General features: G+C 39.4%; 1 protein-coding gene and 2 non-coding genes across 3 annotated transcripts; 1 reads left to right on the top strand and 2 right to left on the bottom strand.

The window, feature by feature from the left end:
• The first annotated feature begins 5,976 nt into the window (after window positions 1–5,976).
• On the top strand, window positions 5,977–7,458 carry LOC135699540 (uncharacterized protein CG1161). The gene is made up of 4 exons (XM_065219819.1): window positions 5,977–6,121; window positions 6,230–6,466; window positions 6,533–6,658; window positions 7,183–7,458. Exons 1-4 carry the CDS (start codon window positions 6,059–6,061, stop codon window positions 7,336–7,338), a joined length of 582 nt encoding a protein of 193 aa, XP_065075891.1. The 5' UTR covers window positions 5,977–6,058; the 3' UTR covers window positions 7,339–7,458.
• A 143-nt stretch (window positions 7,459–7,601) lies between these two features.
• Window positions 7,602–7,674, bottom strand: TRNAT-UGU (transfer RNA threonine (anticodon UGU)). The gene has a single exon. It is a non-coding gene; the product is annotated as a tRNA-Thr (tRNA).
• Window positions 7,675–9,391: 1,717 nt separating this feature from the next.
• Window positions 9,392–9,464, bottom strand: TRNAK-CUU (transfer RNA lysine (anticodon CUU)). The gene has a single exon. It is a non-coding gene; the product is annotated as a tRNA-Lys (tRNA).
• Window positions 9,465–14,202: the final 4,738 nt, after the last annotated feature.

Genomic DNA, 14,202 nt, shown 5'->3' with positions numbered 1-14,202 from the left:
CTTTTAGAGCTAGACTTTTAGCTTGACTTTCATCAAAAAATTGAAAAAAAGGAAAAATTCAATGCGATGAAATTAGAAAACCACCTGACCCGTGCTTCATAAAATTCATTATATTTTAAAAGAATGAATGTTTTCAATTCGATGCCTAGACATATAAAATGTCCAGCAGCACTTACACAATTTGAGAGACATTGCATTTCACACGTTAAAGCTGTATTTTGAGCACTTATCCAGTGATTTTTTCTTATTGAATTGGCAGTTATATATTTTGAAAGAGTTTGTAACGGATTTTTTTTTCTGAATTTAAAAAATTGGAAACTGGATAGATCATTTTGTTCGCCACGATGGTAATGATGGATTATTGATATTTGATTTAATAGTAGTAGTTAATTAAAAAAAAAAATAATTATGAGTAGTCTTAGTAGGTTTGAGTCTTGCGCGAGTATTACGGATATGGAGAACTGAATTTAACATTTGATAAAAAATTTAACTTTGAAGCATATTTGGAAGATGCTGTGAATTAATAGTAAGTTTTCTGTTTGATTTAAACATCGAGATGAATGTCTACGGGATCGATAAAAATATCGTTGTTCTCAGAAAACGAAGTTCTATCAGATGATGTATAAAAATTGGTATATTTTTCGAAGTTAAACAACGCAATTGAATATACCAGAGGAACTCAGACCAGCAGTTCACAGATCTATATCTAAATACGAAATGTAGGTTCTAGAGTGAGCGCAACATAAATAGGCAGTTATTCAGACCCCATTAGCATTAATTCAAACAATGATGCAACTCACACAAAACAAACTACAGAAGTCTATTCATCATCCTCTATAGTCGGTTTCCAACAATGTACCCCATCTTTCCAGCCGTTGATAGACCGTTTTTTTTTACAGCACGATAGGTTAGGTTTCTGGTCTTAAAACACAGGACTTTTATCATCCTATGAACATAAAACACCAACACCCGCCACTTCCCGCGTCATCTTCAATCCGATTTATCCTTGCGATTTCAAACCAAAACATTCAAGGTGACAGAAATACCGGGTTGCACTCTAAAAAATCTTCACGTCCGATTTACGTGAAATATCACGTAGCTGATTTGTATTTAGACGTTTGTAACTTTGATCTGCATTACACGTCATGTCCACTAAAAATGTTGGTGAAATTTACCGTATATACACGTAAACAGATTTAGTGTATTTGTGTTTGTGTGTTTGTGAGTTTTCGATATTTCCGTGAAACGAGATTTACGTGATTTTCAGGTACGCAAAAAAAAAATCAATATGGCGTCACCGAGCGTGGTGGAAGAACTCCTCAAAGATTCAAAATTCCTCAGCGCTTGCTGCAAATGTTGGACGGTAATTAGATTCTTTTGCATTAATTTATTTATTATTATATGTAGCCTTTTTCAAGTTTTATAATTTCAGACGGTGACATCAGCATTTTAAGTCTACAAACAGATGTTAATATTTTGTCAGAAAAAAAAAACTCATACACGTTTCTACCCGAGTTTCTACCTTATAATAATCAATTAGTCAATATTTTACAATTTTATGAGCAGATATAAGTGTTAATTTAAACACGTGAAATTTATATCTTCCCGATAAAATTGCGTAATATTGACTGCTTCTATATATACTTCCCATTATTCTCATTAAAAATTCACGTACAAATTACATGAAAAGCATTTTAAACAAAACAGAATGTCACGTAAAAGTTACCAGATGTCCAGTAGTTTTCACCCCGATTTCACGTAAGCAGTACGTGGAAATCAGGTTTTATTTACCTGACTAATCACGTAGATAACTGAAGCTGAATTTTGAACGGCTACGTGCAATTCCGGTAAAAGTTACGTGAAAAATAGGGTGGATGAAAACCACCTATGTTTTCACGTCAATCGGACGTGAAGATTTTTCAGAGTGTGAGTATTTTACAAACAATCGCAGCTTGCTCTATGACCGGCACAATCGGTACACCTGCGGCACACTTGCGGCATACAGACAAAAAAAGATGACCCAAGATTGGTGTGCCGAGTGACCTACGCCTTGATGTAGATAATATTCAACATTTTTTTTCTGTTTGGTTTTACAGTCAGTACAGTATTTACAGTATATATATATATTCCGAATTATTGTCTGTCTGTCTGACCCTTACACAGAAACAAAATCCATTGGCAAAAATACTATATTGGTGGTTTAAATTAAATACTCCAAGGGGTAAGTCACTCAGCACATTGTAACATTGCACATTGCCCTACCCCTTGAAATACTCCCACTAATAGATGTTTGCAGAAACAAAATTCATTTAATTTACTATTTGTGTGTGTGTGTGTGTGTTTGTGTGTGTGTGTGTGTGTGTGTGTGTGTGTGCGTGTGCGTGTGTGTGTGTGTGTGTGTGTGTGTGTGTGTGTGTGTGTGTGTGTGTGTGTGTGTGTGTGTGTGTGTGTGTGTGTGTGTGTATGTGTGTGTATTCCCTCCAACCCCCACTGGTCGGCAGTGTTATTATGGAAGAAGTCTCCATACAATGTCGTATTTATGGTCATTGTAGACAGCTTTAATCCGGTAGTTAGAAAGTGATAGCTCTATTGCACATCCAGCAACCCATTTCAGAATGTCTGGAGAGTCACGCCCATTCCGAGGTTACTTTCACTTACAATAAGCCCCGCATCTATATCACTTATCAAATGGATATTGGTATTACATACTCGCTTCCAGGTTTTTTGTTTTTTTTTTTTTTTTTTTAAATGTCTAAAATGTTAAAATTTTGGACTGGTTTCACCATGTTTATTTGCCTCCAATTCATGCGTTCCGTAATTTTCATTTTCTCTAAGCTTTGCATCTCATTTCGTGATGCACCTTTGTCGTAATACTTCCTTGAACGAACACAAATTTTTTTGCATTGCCTTGGTCATCTGGGGGAGGTTCGCGTCTAGTGCTTTCCCCAGGAACAGTTCGTGGCCACCAACAGCCACCTGTCCAGTCTTGGGCGTATCCAGCGAGGTATCTTTCGCAGAGAGACCAGCAGCCGAGCACTTTTGCAAGCAAAAGACTTGCTGATTCACGGCAACGTCGGCCACCGGATCACCACCAAAACTCGCGCCGGACATATTATCAACACGTTCCCGGGCATATTCACCAACCGGAATGATCTCGCAATAGAACTACACGCCAAAAGTGTAGCATCCAAACTCGGAGAACCGGGCTCCCGGGAGGCAATGAAAACCGACACCGAACAATAGAACTGAAGCTCGAACTGAAGCTGCATCGTATATATTGGAGGTTAAATTCAAGGTCAACCGAATCACTCAAGACAAACACAGACAAAACACGATATATCACTAAATGATAACTTTATGAACACTTGAAACAAAATTTCAGCACACAAATAAACAAATTTAAAGCAAAAAACCCGAATTTATCCACCTATGGTGTGATCAGACCCTTCTTACTTATTCAAGTTTATTTATTTTATTGTCATTATCAGTGACCAAGCCTCCCAGCCCCGTGTCATCCAGTGACGCTACGCCACTGCCTGGGGGTACCCGGAATATATCCGGGTGTAGTCTATTTGGTGAGGCTACCAATCACCTTATCATCGTATTTTAATGTGATTTAATGGGTTTTAATTCAATTCATATTCAAGCAACTTCCCCGGGGTACCCGGAACATGTCCAAGTGTGTCCAATGTGGTCTGGAACACTTAACACGACTTGCATTGATCTTATTTTTGAATTCTGTAGTAATTTGATGTGTCGCATGATGGTTTTGATACGTTTTCCGTTAAATCCAGCGTGAAGGCCCATATTCACCGGATCTTATTCCGGCCATATCTCCGGAACCGGTTTACCGATTCCAAAACCGTTCAATAGCGTTCAATGGGACCCCAAGACCTATCATTTGGCGCCGAGTTTGTCCAAATCGGTTGAGCGGTTGCTGAGAAACGTGAGCGCATTCATTTCGTTACATACACACACACATACACACGTACACACACACACACACAGACATGTTCCGATCTCGTCGAGCTGAGTCGAATGGTATATGACACTCGGCCCTCCGGGCCTCGGATCGATAGTCGGTTTTTCAAGTGATATCTATACCCTTCTTTGTAAGAAGGGTAAAATGTAAATTAATTCGCTGACAAAAAATACGCAGCAAAAAAAAAACACGTCAGCTTTCAAGTGCGGCCTACTGCGATCTCCACATTTAATTTTACTATTTTTTCTATCAAAACTACTATGCCGTTTGAGTAACCATAGTAGTTTTGACAGAATGGTAGTAAATTTGATTCATGGTCAACTATACTGAATTCATAGTAGATTTAACGGTAATAAGCGTGGTTATATTGAAAATGAGTGTTTTCTGGAAAATAGTATATCTAACTATGATCCGAGCTATGATCCTTCTTTCAGTATACTTTTGTGTGCAGGAGTTTTTGGGGCCGGGAAAGGTTCTTATGATGGTTCGAGACCCTTCCCTCCTCTGTAAGGGAGGAGCTCCCATACAAATGAAACAGAAAAATATAGCATGCTTTTTTGAATCAGCGCATAAACTCAAGCTAATATTGAATCCCGAGCAAGGCCGGGCACACTCAGCTAGTATTCATATAAAATTCAACATAATATTCATGTGCCCACAATAAGGTTATTTTTATTGAAGAGTCCAAAGATGGCCGTCATGATGGCTGATATGCCCTGTAACTTCAAGTTTTCTAGAGCATACATCTCGGACACTGTTGCGACACCGCTCATGAAATTGGAACTACTTGTTGCAGCAAACTTTAAGTTCTAGTTTCCTTACTGTATGTTTCGTGAGACTTGATATTTGTAGTCTTGAAATTACCGAGGGGGGTGACACATCTAAATCTCAATTTTAGATGCTCAAAACATCTCACACTAGCGAATCAATCTTCGAAAAATCTTCTTGCATTTCTCGCATCTACTTGCATCGCGCATCATCTTTTTGCAGGAAATCTTCAGAATCGTCATCAATCTTCTTTCTATCTACTCAGCTTTCGCGCAGCTAACCACAACCAAATTTTTCCTGCATCGTATATAGAGTCGCCCCCTTCGGTTTAGTGTTAAAAAGCAAAGTTGTTCTTTTGCTTTAAACCTTAAATTAAAAATCCGAGATCAAAGTCTATGGGTTTAAAAAAAAACGTTGTGTTCAGAAAACGAAGCGCTCTTAGATGATGTACAAAACTGATAAATTTTTCAAAATTTAATAACCCTATTGAACGGCAATTTATAAGGGGCACAAAATTATACAACACCTGTATACGCCACTCAATTGTGAATTGGGGGTCGAACATTTGGCACTCAGTTTTAGTACAACAATTATATAGGTTTTGCACCGTCGGAGTTAACCTCAATCTAATGACAGTTCAGTGGTACTGTTTACGTGGACTTAGTCGAATTTTTCTTGGGTAGATTTTCTCGATAATTTTTCAGACTGCAGTGAGATGTAAACCGCACTTCTGCATCGTCCATAAGCAACATGCTTTCACCGCGCTGTTCCTCGATAACTTCAAGTTAAAATTCGGTAATTATAAAATATTTTTATTTTCGAGAAAACGACTAAGTGCTTGTAAACAGTACCACTGAACTGTCAAAAAGGTTCAGCCGATTAACACTGAGTTCATTTATGACGTCACGCTGCAGTACCTAATTAATTTGAGCGACGTGAGTGCTTTGTTGACGTGCGCATTTATGAAATGTCAAACTAGAATTCAGTGCCAACATTTCAAAGGGGCGTAATTGCTTTTGTAAACAAAGGCTTTAGCCGTCGATTTCTCGCAAATAAAAGCTCACTCCTCCAAATTAACAATGCTAGCTGGAAGAAGAAACATTCATCTACCTGTTGGTGCAATCAATTTTCATGAGTGAGCTTTTATTTGCGAGAAATCAACGGCTAAAGCCATTGTTTACAAATGCAATTACGCCCCTTTGAAATGTTGGCACTGAATTTATTCATCGATAGCAGTAAATTCCGGAGGCGTATTTTTTCACTCTGCCGTGAAATTCCAATTGATTATCATCTAAAACCTTGGTTTAAATGTATAATAGACTACTGCTAGGTTTAGTGATAGTGGTTTCCCTACAGGTCGTTTGTTCCCAAGTAAGTATTTTTTTATACCTCCGTCAGCGTACACCCAATGATCCAATTACCGTTTCTGATGCGTATAAAATATCTACCTCGTATGTGTGTTAAATTCTGTAACTTCAGGCACAATCTTACGAGGACAAACGATGTAAGTGTATCTGTCCGAGTATCAAATCGGTCAACAACAATACTGAGGATGACTCGGACCGGATGTTGATCATCGACAATGTGCCACCGAACAAGTGCAACTGCGATGGAGTCATTCTTCCGCGGATCGCCGACAAGATCAAGGGAAAGGAGCAGGAGTTTTGTCCCCGATGCGACTGCAAGTACGAGAACCGAAACACGACGATCATCAAGGTATGGTGATAGTTCATTGCACTTTTCTCCTCCTACCGACCGATATGACTCTGATCCGTTTTGTAGGTGGTCGTAATCATCGTGATCTGGATCATTTCCCTGCTGGTGATTTACATGTTGTTCCTGATGTGCCTGGACCCGCTACTGAACAAACGCGTCAAAGCAAACTACCAGGAGCACACCAATGAAGATGTGAATATCTATCGTGATAACAATAATTCATCCCATAGTATTAATAGCTTCTTGAAGAGTGATAGTTATAGGGTTAAGTTTAGCAATAAGCGCACTACTGCCACTATCGCGGCGATAGACGATAGCGACAGTGATGGTTCCGAGTATTTTTCCAGCAACAGAGATCGGGAACGAGTTCGCCTACTGACGGCGGAAGACTCGTGACTACCAATTCTCATTATGTTTGTTCTAAGAACACCCACTATCCTTTAGTTACTCATTTTTTTCATTTCTGTGTTTTAACACATTCGACATGAAAGGCTGAACAACAAACAATAAACGAGACTGTGAATTGTTGGAATACACCCTCTTCAGTTTATCATTTGTTTCGTTGCACCCTTCTTATGTTGATCGTTGCTATCAGTTTCATTATCAGAGTTATTGTTTGCTCAGAGATTATTGTAATGCCTAGTGCACTCGGTGTAGGAAAGTATTGCACGATATGGTTTTAACGAGTTTATCTCTGTATCTTGTCGTATTTACAGGATGACACTTCGGTCGCCGTAGGTAATCACAGCCAAGACATGCAGGTGCGGGATGGAAATGTCCTCAACCGAGTTGGGCACTCGCAGGACAAATGGAAACGACAGGTGCGAGAGCAGCGCCGTAATATCTACGATCGGCATACGATGCTCAACTAGAGATTGCTCGAATAGAGGAGGCAGGAAGCAGCATCACCAATATTTAACTTAATTCATTATCATATTGTACTGAGCATGTTTGTTGGAAGAAAAGACTCGGCTAAATGCAACTAAATTAATTGAATACCAATTCACGTTTTTGATCTAACACAAATGTTGTTTTACCTTTAATGTTTAATACCTAATAGATTGAGATATTCAGCGATTGTGTAACGAGCATCAATCAAAAGAAAATTTAATTGTTAATGGGGGGCAAAAAATTCTGCCTCCTGTGAGAATCGAACTCACGACCGCTGGTTTACAAGACCAGCGCTCTGCCAACTGAGCTAAAGAGGCTTCATGTAGCGAAGGTTGACAAAAGCATTTCAAATACATTGACATTTGCTTACCTGATTGGAGTTTCCGTGTGTAGGCTCACGTGAGCTACCTTAGCAGCACTCACCGCTTCTCTCACACAAATACGGCATTCCGCCCCTTTCTATTCGCTGTGGTCTAAAAATAGACATTCTGCTAATTGATCGATTCGTGAAATTGAAAATTTCAATGAATTTGGTTTTGTTTGTTGGAAGATAGGGTATCAAGATTGGGCCTCGCTGTTTTCTGAGAAACGTCAGTTTGGTCGTTTATTTTTAAAACCTACCTCAGTTAGAGGTTCACACTGACAAAAAGTTAGGTTTCGCAGTACGATTTCGTTATTAGATTTTAAGTTAGAATTAATATAAAAAATTACTTATTCACATTGTTAAACACTTCAGAGAACAAAACATTAAGAACATCGTCTAAGGCAATGTGAATTCGTCGTCTCTTTAATTCTCTCGCTATTTTAATGGCTGTCAGAATTTTGTGGCACACTCCGTGAACCATTTATCCTAATAAACTACACCCCATAAAAAATCCATCCGATTTCCCACAGTATTATATCGGTATGATTGACCGACCTTGGTTTAAACGAATCGACCGATATTTGCAACGACGGATTAAGATCTAATTTCGGTCATATTAAGCACAGCCCTAGTTGGGGGATGACAATGGCCATTTGTGGATTCAATCCACCTTGGACTAAAAGGCAGTGGAATTAAATGAAAATTACTTATCCTTCTCTCTTTTTTCAAATAAATAAATCCTATTCGCAACTCAATTAGCGCGAATTGATTGTATTTAAATTGGTGACTCAGGATCAGTCTTCATGAAAACATGTGTCATGTTGAGCTTGTGTACAAAAATCAAAGCGAATGTTCAGCTTGAATTTACGTGCAATCTTGCAAACATCAACGTTTCATACAATACACTCAGGTGTATTAATGTTCACAAATGTTTGTACCCGGGTACATTGTAGACGGGGCAAAATTATAAGATTATAAATTACACAAAAAAAAAAACTAACAGACTAGGGGTGACTCATACTGTAATTCTTCTGATTATCAGTCCATACCATACCCGAACGATAAGCTTAATGATAGAACTATTCCACAAATTGTTTGGATGATACCCTGAACACGTCGTCACACATATGGGTTTAGGAAAACACTTGTAAGGCTTGTGCATATTTGAACATAGCATGCGGAGAACAAGTGAGTGCAAAACACGCATGTTGCATCGTGAACATTGCTCAGGATTGCACTTCACAATTTCTGTAAGAATGCATTTTCAATTCAATGCTACAATCATTTAGTAATTTGTGGGAACCATGAACGAAGTGGACGTGATAATTTACCAATACTCACATGTTCAGTATTAAGAAATTCAAATGAAAATCTCACACATGCGTATGGAATCTTATACATCACAAATCCCAGAATGTATAAGTCACTCATTTCCCCTCTTGGCACTCAACGTGAAATCCGTATACCGTCTGTGTGATGCTGCCATCTACAACCTTGTGCCTTAGGGAAATGGAACGTGTACCTAGAGGTATGTAATAAACGTTCGATAGCTTTTGTTCGATAAAATGGTTCACATGCTTTTTGTTATTCCTATTACGTACCTTACTATTCTTTGGATTTCTTTTTATAAAATCATTGTTCACAGTAGAGTAGTGTAGTAAAAAGAATAGCGCCCAACGTGGGGCTCGAACCCACGACCCTGAGATTAAGAGTCTCATGCTCTACCGACTGAGCTAGCCGGGCGAGATGCTGAAGCGTAGGTACAATGTTAAACGAATTCTTAAATTGAACCTTGAATTGAATGATCAAGCTGATGCATTGTATGACTACAAAATATTACCACATGGTTTAATAATATAAACACCACTGTAGGTACCTACCTACATCTATTCAATACTCAATCTGTGTTAGCGGAAATTCCTCCGGATTTGCGGATTGACTTCCATCCATCGTACGCTCAGGCAGTAGTTAGTGGCCATGTGGTCACATACTGGTGATGCAGAAGCTGCTGCACATCACGGGACGCGCGGTGGGAGAGCTAAAATCAATGAAAGTGAGCGAGAAAGAGAGTGAAATGGCCTCTGCGGTACTAGGAGGCTATAACTTGAACCGGGTAGTTCTGGTCTGGCCCGCCTGTGTCTCTCGGGGCTAAGCGATAACGACGACGGTGTCAGACCGGGAGATTCGATTGGGGAGGTGAGATTTTTCGGGGACCCTGACCGGCGGTACGCTCCGGGGAGCACATCGGCAGAAGTGGCTATTCTCGCGCGCGCGTTTGTATCCTCCTCCAGCTCTCGCGCGTTTGGGCTACTCTCGTGTGTGTCGTGAGGGATTCGCAACTCCTCCACCGTCCTCAACCGGGTCTGATTCGCGGGGGGAGTAGGAATAGGTAGAACACAGGTTGATCGAGTGCGAGTTCAGCATGTTCAGAGCGGCAGCAAGAGCGCGGGAGCGGGAGAAGATTTGGCTGCGCGATGAGTCGCCACGGCACCGCTTGAGCATGTGTCGGAGAAACTATCTCAGGATTCTCCCAAAGTTCCTCCGATTTTCCCTGAGTATAACATGGGGTACTCTGTTGGTTCAAACTAACGAGAGTTTCGTTGAAATGTTCTCCAAACCAGGGGAAAAGGCTGAACGGAACTCTGAGTAATAAAATCCGTCCAACGATCATCTCTTCATAGTCAACCGTTGGCAGTTGAGTTCGTTTTGGTCGGAGAATGTGTTCTCAATTTGGAAATTGAAATCGATTCGACCAACCGAAATATCATTTCACAGATGTCTTGGAAAGTAAAGTTTCTAAATTCCATTACCTCACACCCTGCCGCATCATCCTTGACCGTAACCACAATCGTTTCCCGGTCTGTGCTGTAGAAGGTACCGACCGAGGTGATTACGCAAATGCTGGCCATCGAAGCAGATTTGTCCTTGCTTGCTTTCGTATATCCTTCTTCTGAGTAGGTACATATTGTCGGGCCCCATTTCGAAGGCATAAAATCACAATCCTTTTCCCCTTCGTTCGGTCCGATGCTGCTGAAACAGGAGACGACAAACTTTTCTCTTTATTCTTGTGCCATACTCAGTGGTTTGAAATGTGCTTTTTCTGTCTTCCCTGGCAGTAGCAAAGTGTCCTTTCGGAATCCTTTTTTGATGTTTTTTCCTCGTTTAACTTTGCTCAACTGCCACGTGGTGTATGTGTTCGTTCATGGTATAAGGGATAACGGGGTAAGACGGCCACCATAGTAAAATTAAAGCACAACTGTTTGTCATTTCCACGATAAATTGAGTGAATATTGATCTTTAGAGTACTTTCCCTATATACAGTTTTTTTTCTCAGAAAATTTCCTTTCCATTTGATGATGGTTTATAACGAACCAAAAAAAGACTGGGTAAGGTTGGTCACTCCTAGAGGTACGACAGCCACATGGACTATCATATGCTCCTGGCCATATGAAAGGTTTTGTCTTCGGCAAAATTGCACATTAGATGCGGATTGGTTAGAGAACAGTAGTACAAAACTTTCTCACTATGCGGCGCAAACGTGCATGTAAATTTCCTGTATAAAATATATACTTACCTTACCAATCAGACTAAGGCATTGTTGTCCTTTACTGTCCGAAGAAGTCGTCTCCAGTCTACTCGATCCATGACCACAAGTCGCCAGCCTAGTAGTCTGCGAAGGGTTCGCAGGTCGCCTTCTACTTGGTCGATCCACTTTGACAGCTCTGCGTGCCTCTTCTTCTTGTTCCTGTTTCCATTTTCACTAGGTCGTCGTGCGGCATTCTCACGACGTGCCCAGCCCACCGTAGTCACCCAATGTGTGGTGCATTCGCCACCTCCACGTTCCATCATCCATCTGCACTCCACCGTAGATGGTATGCAACACCTTCCGTTCGAAAACAACAAGGGCGCGTTGCCCTAATAAAAAAATAATACCATAAACGAATGATAACCCAAATGATTAAACTATTCCACAAATGGTTTGGATGATACCCGAAACACGTCGTTAAGCAAAATAACCATAACAATATTATTAGGGTGGTCCTCCACGAGCATAGTGCAAGTCTAATCAGCGTCTTATACACGGTAAAAAGTTGTCACATCTTATCCAAGTGACTTACGTTTTGAAACAAAGTTTTTTTTTTTTTTTTCTTATTTATAGAGATTTTTAGCCATAGGCTAGTTCATCTCTTGAATTTGAAACAAAGTGATTTGTCGTTGAAAAATATGTACTGTATAACACTTTTAAATCAAAATGATCATCATTTTAATAGGCACCACTGTTTTCATCCATTGAATTTGATTAGTTTTACTTTTGGAAGCAAATGTCAAAAACGCACATGCAAAACATTACTCGCGAAGATGGCAAGTCAACAACAAGAGAAGCGATAATTCCATCCGAAATAAGTTGTATTCTAGAGTGTGAGTATTATGAAATTGATGTTGTATTGAATGATAGAACCTCTATTTCATAACATTGTCAAACTTATCAAATTTATTGCTGAATGTCTCGTCTTGCTTCTGCTACAAGCCTTGGAATGTTGTCACTTGGATCACATGTGATCTGGGTAGTAATATGATACATGTTCTATGGTCATATTCTGTATAACTTATAACAAGACTTGCAGTATGAACAAGGCTATACATTTATTTATATATTAGATAAATTAGTGAAACTTAAAGTGATAGATTGTTAATATCAGTATGGTTGAAATTTCGAGTTCAACAACGATATGCAATACAATCTAAAATGAAGTGATTTTCTGTTGATTTCATCGTGCTTTCAAGGGATCTGCACATCGAATTGCAATGTTTGGCAAGTAGCGCAAATTCAACAGCAAACCACTTTACATGAACATGATGTTTTTTTACCGTGTAGATAGTCAATTTCGTGCGGCGGGGTTTTTTTTTCGAGATCTTTACTATATAGCAAAGTTTCCATCTTTGGAAAAGTTGTTCAGTGTGTCCAGTGTGACCAATGTCCTTTAATTTATGGTCGGGTTAGTTAGGAATGCTCTCACTACGCGACACTAGTCTGCATGTGGTAAGGTTTTCAAGGTATAGCTTAGAGATACAGGAAGTTCACATGTACACTAGCGCCGCGTAGTGAGAGAATCTCGAATTTATCTGTGCGCTATCACCATTTGGAATACCATGATCATTATATATTATAATGAAGGAAACAGAAGCTTCTTAGAAATAATGAACTTAGTTTTATGCACTGACTGCTTTTACGGTTGTTCAGGATATTCCGGTGGATCTCCCGGGGCCTCCATATCACGAATTCATACTGATACGCATTGCATACTGATGACAGATGTACAAATGCTTTCGATAAAAGACTTATATTTTTCAGAAACGAAATATTGTTATTTACTGCATTCAGTTTCAACCTCGAGGCACAACACATATAATACATAATAGCTCTAAACAGTGTTGAGAAAATATCAAAAAATCAAATCTCACCAACGCTCAAGATCACGCTTGATTTTCGTAGACAAAAATCAACAAGCAAACAACTGTGGTTGATTTTGCAAGCTGTGATATCGCAGCTCGAAATATCAAGCTAACAAAATTCACCAGCTGCAAATCTCAACAAACTGTGGTGAGATTGAGTTTCCTGTTTTTGGCTTTACACCCGAACCCAACCGAAACTTCCATAACGGATGGCAGCAGTCACTTCGTGTCTGCCATCGGTGAAGAGTAAAAAGAGATAGCAAGCTTTACTTTCGCTTTCTAAGAAAACGATGTGCAACGGAATCATTATTGTGTCGAGTCAACTCTCAGCTTGATTTTTGCAGTTTGTGAATAGTCTCACTATATCAAAGGAGCTTGTAAAATCAATATCAAGCATGATATTTTGTTCCAATATAACGCGTGATATTGCGAGCGCATGAGAGCGGAAAAATATCAATTGATTTCTGATTTTGCCAACACTGGCACTAAAACAATAAATGTCGTAAACACAAATTAACTAACAAGCTAGAATGTATCTTACAGTACCAACTATACTTTAGTAAAAAAACAGGCTTTTTTCCAATGTTGATTGTTTCAATAATCAAAGGGTGGCCGTGTTACCCCATCGTCCCCTATGCATGTTGCGACCTTCTTTTTTTTTTAGCGATTGTCTCATCTTATGTAAACGAATAGCAAGATTGGTTTTGGGAAACTTTCCACCCACAACTTGCCTTATCGGTGCTGAATTTGTGAATTTATTGTGCCATATCCGAAATAAAGTATGTAAGACTGCTGAACCATGGAAATGGAAGATATGTTGCTGCTAATATTGCTGACCTCTTACTCAGAGGTCGCAGGCAGCACATACTCAGCAGGTGGCGTAGGTGGAATTTGCTATTAAACATTGCTTGATGTTCCTTGAATTATCCCTTTTCTTTACTTCTTGAAAATTTTCTCAACTTCTATGAAGTTCCATCAACTTCTTCTTCCAAGTTCCATAATTTTTTATGAAGGTATCTCAATTTTA

The sequence above is a fragment of the Ochlerotatus camptorhynchus genome, unplaced genomic scaffold, assembly GCF_037179485.1.
Source record: "Ochlerotatus camptorhynchus isolate MF236.1 unplaced genomic scaffold, CSIRO-AGI_Acam_v1.1 ptg000112l, whole genome shotgun sequence".
Lineage (NCBI taxonomy): Eukaryota > Metazoa > Arthropoda > Insecta > Diptera > Culicidae > Ochlerotatus > Ochlerotatus camptorhynchus.
The sequence above is the reverse complement of the archived record's forward strand: the minus strand, read 5'-3'. Positions and strand labels throughout refer to the sequence as shown.

Coding starts and splice junctions, on each gene's coding strand:
- LOC135699540 (XM_065219819.1), top strand. CDS start 6,059: ATGTATAATAGACTACTGCTAGGTTTAGTGATAGTGGTTTCCCTACAG. Junction 6,122..6,229: donor TACAGGTCGTTTGTTCCCAA/GTAAGTATTTTT, acceptor CTGTAACTTCAG/GCACAATCTTACGAGGACAA. Junction 6,467..6,532: donor GAAACACGACGATCATCAAG/GTATGGTGATAG, acceptor TCCGTTTTGTAG/GTGGTCGTAATCATCGTGAT.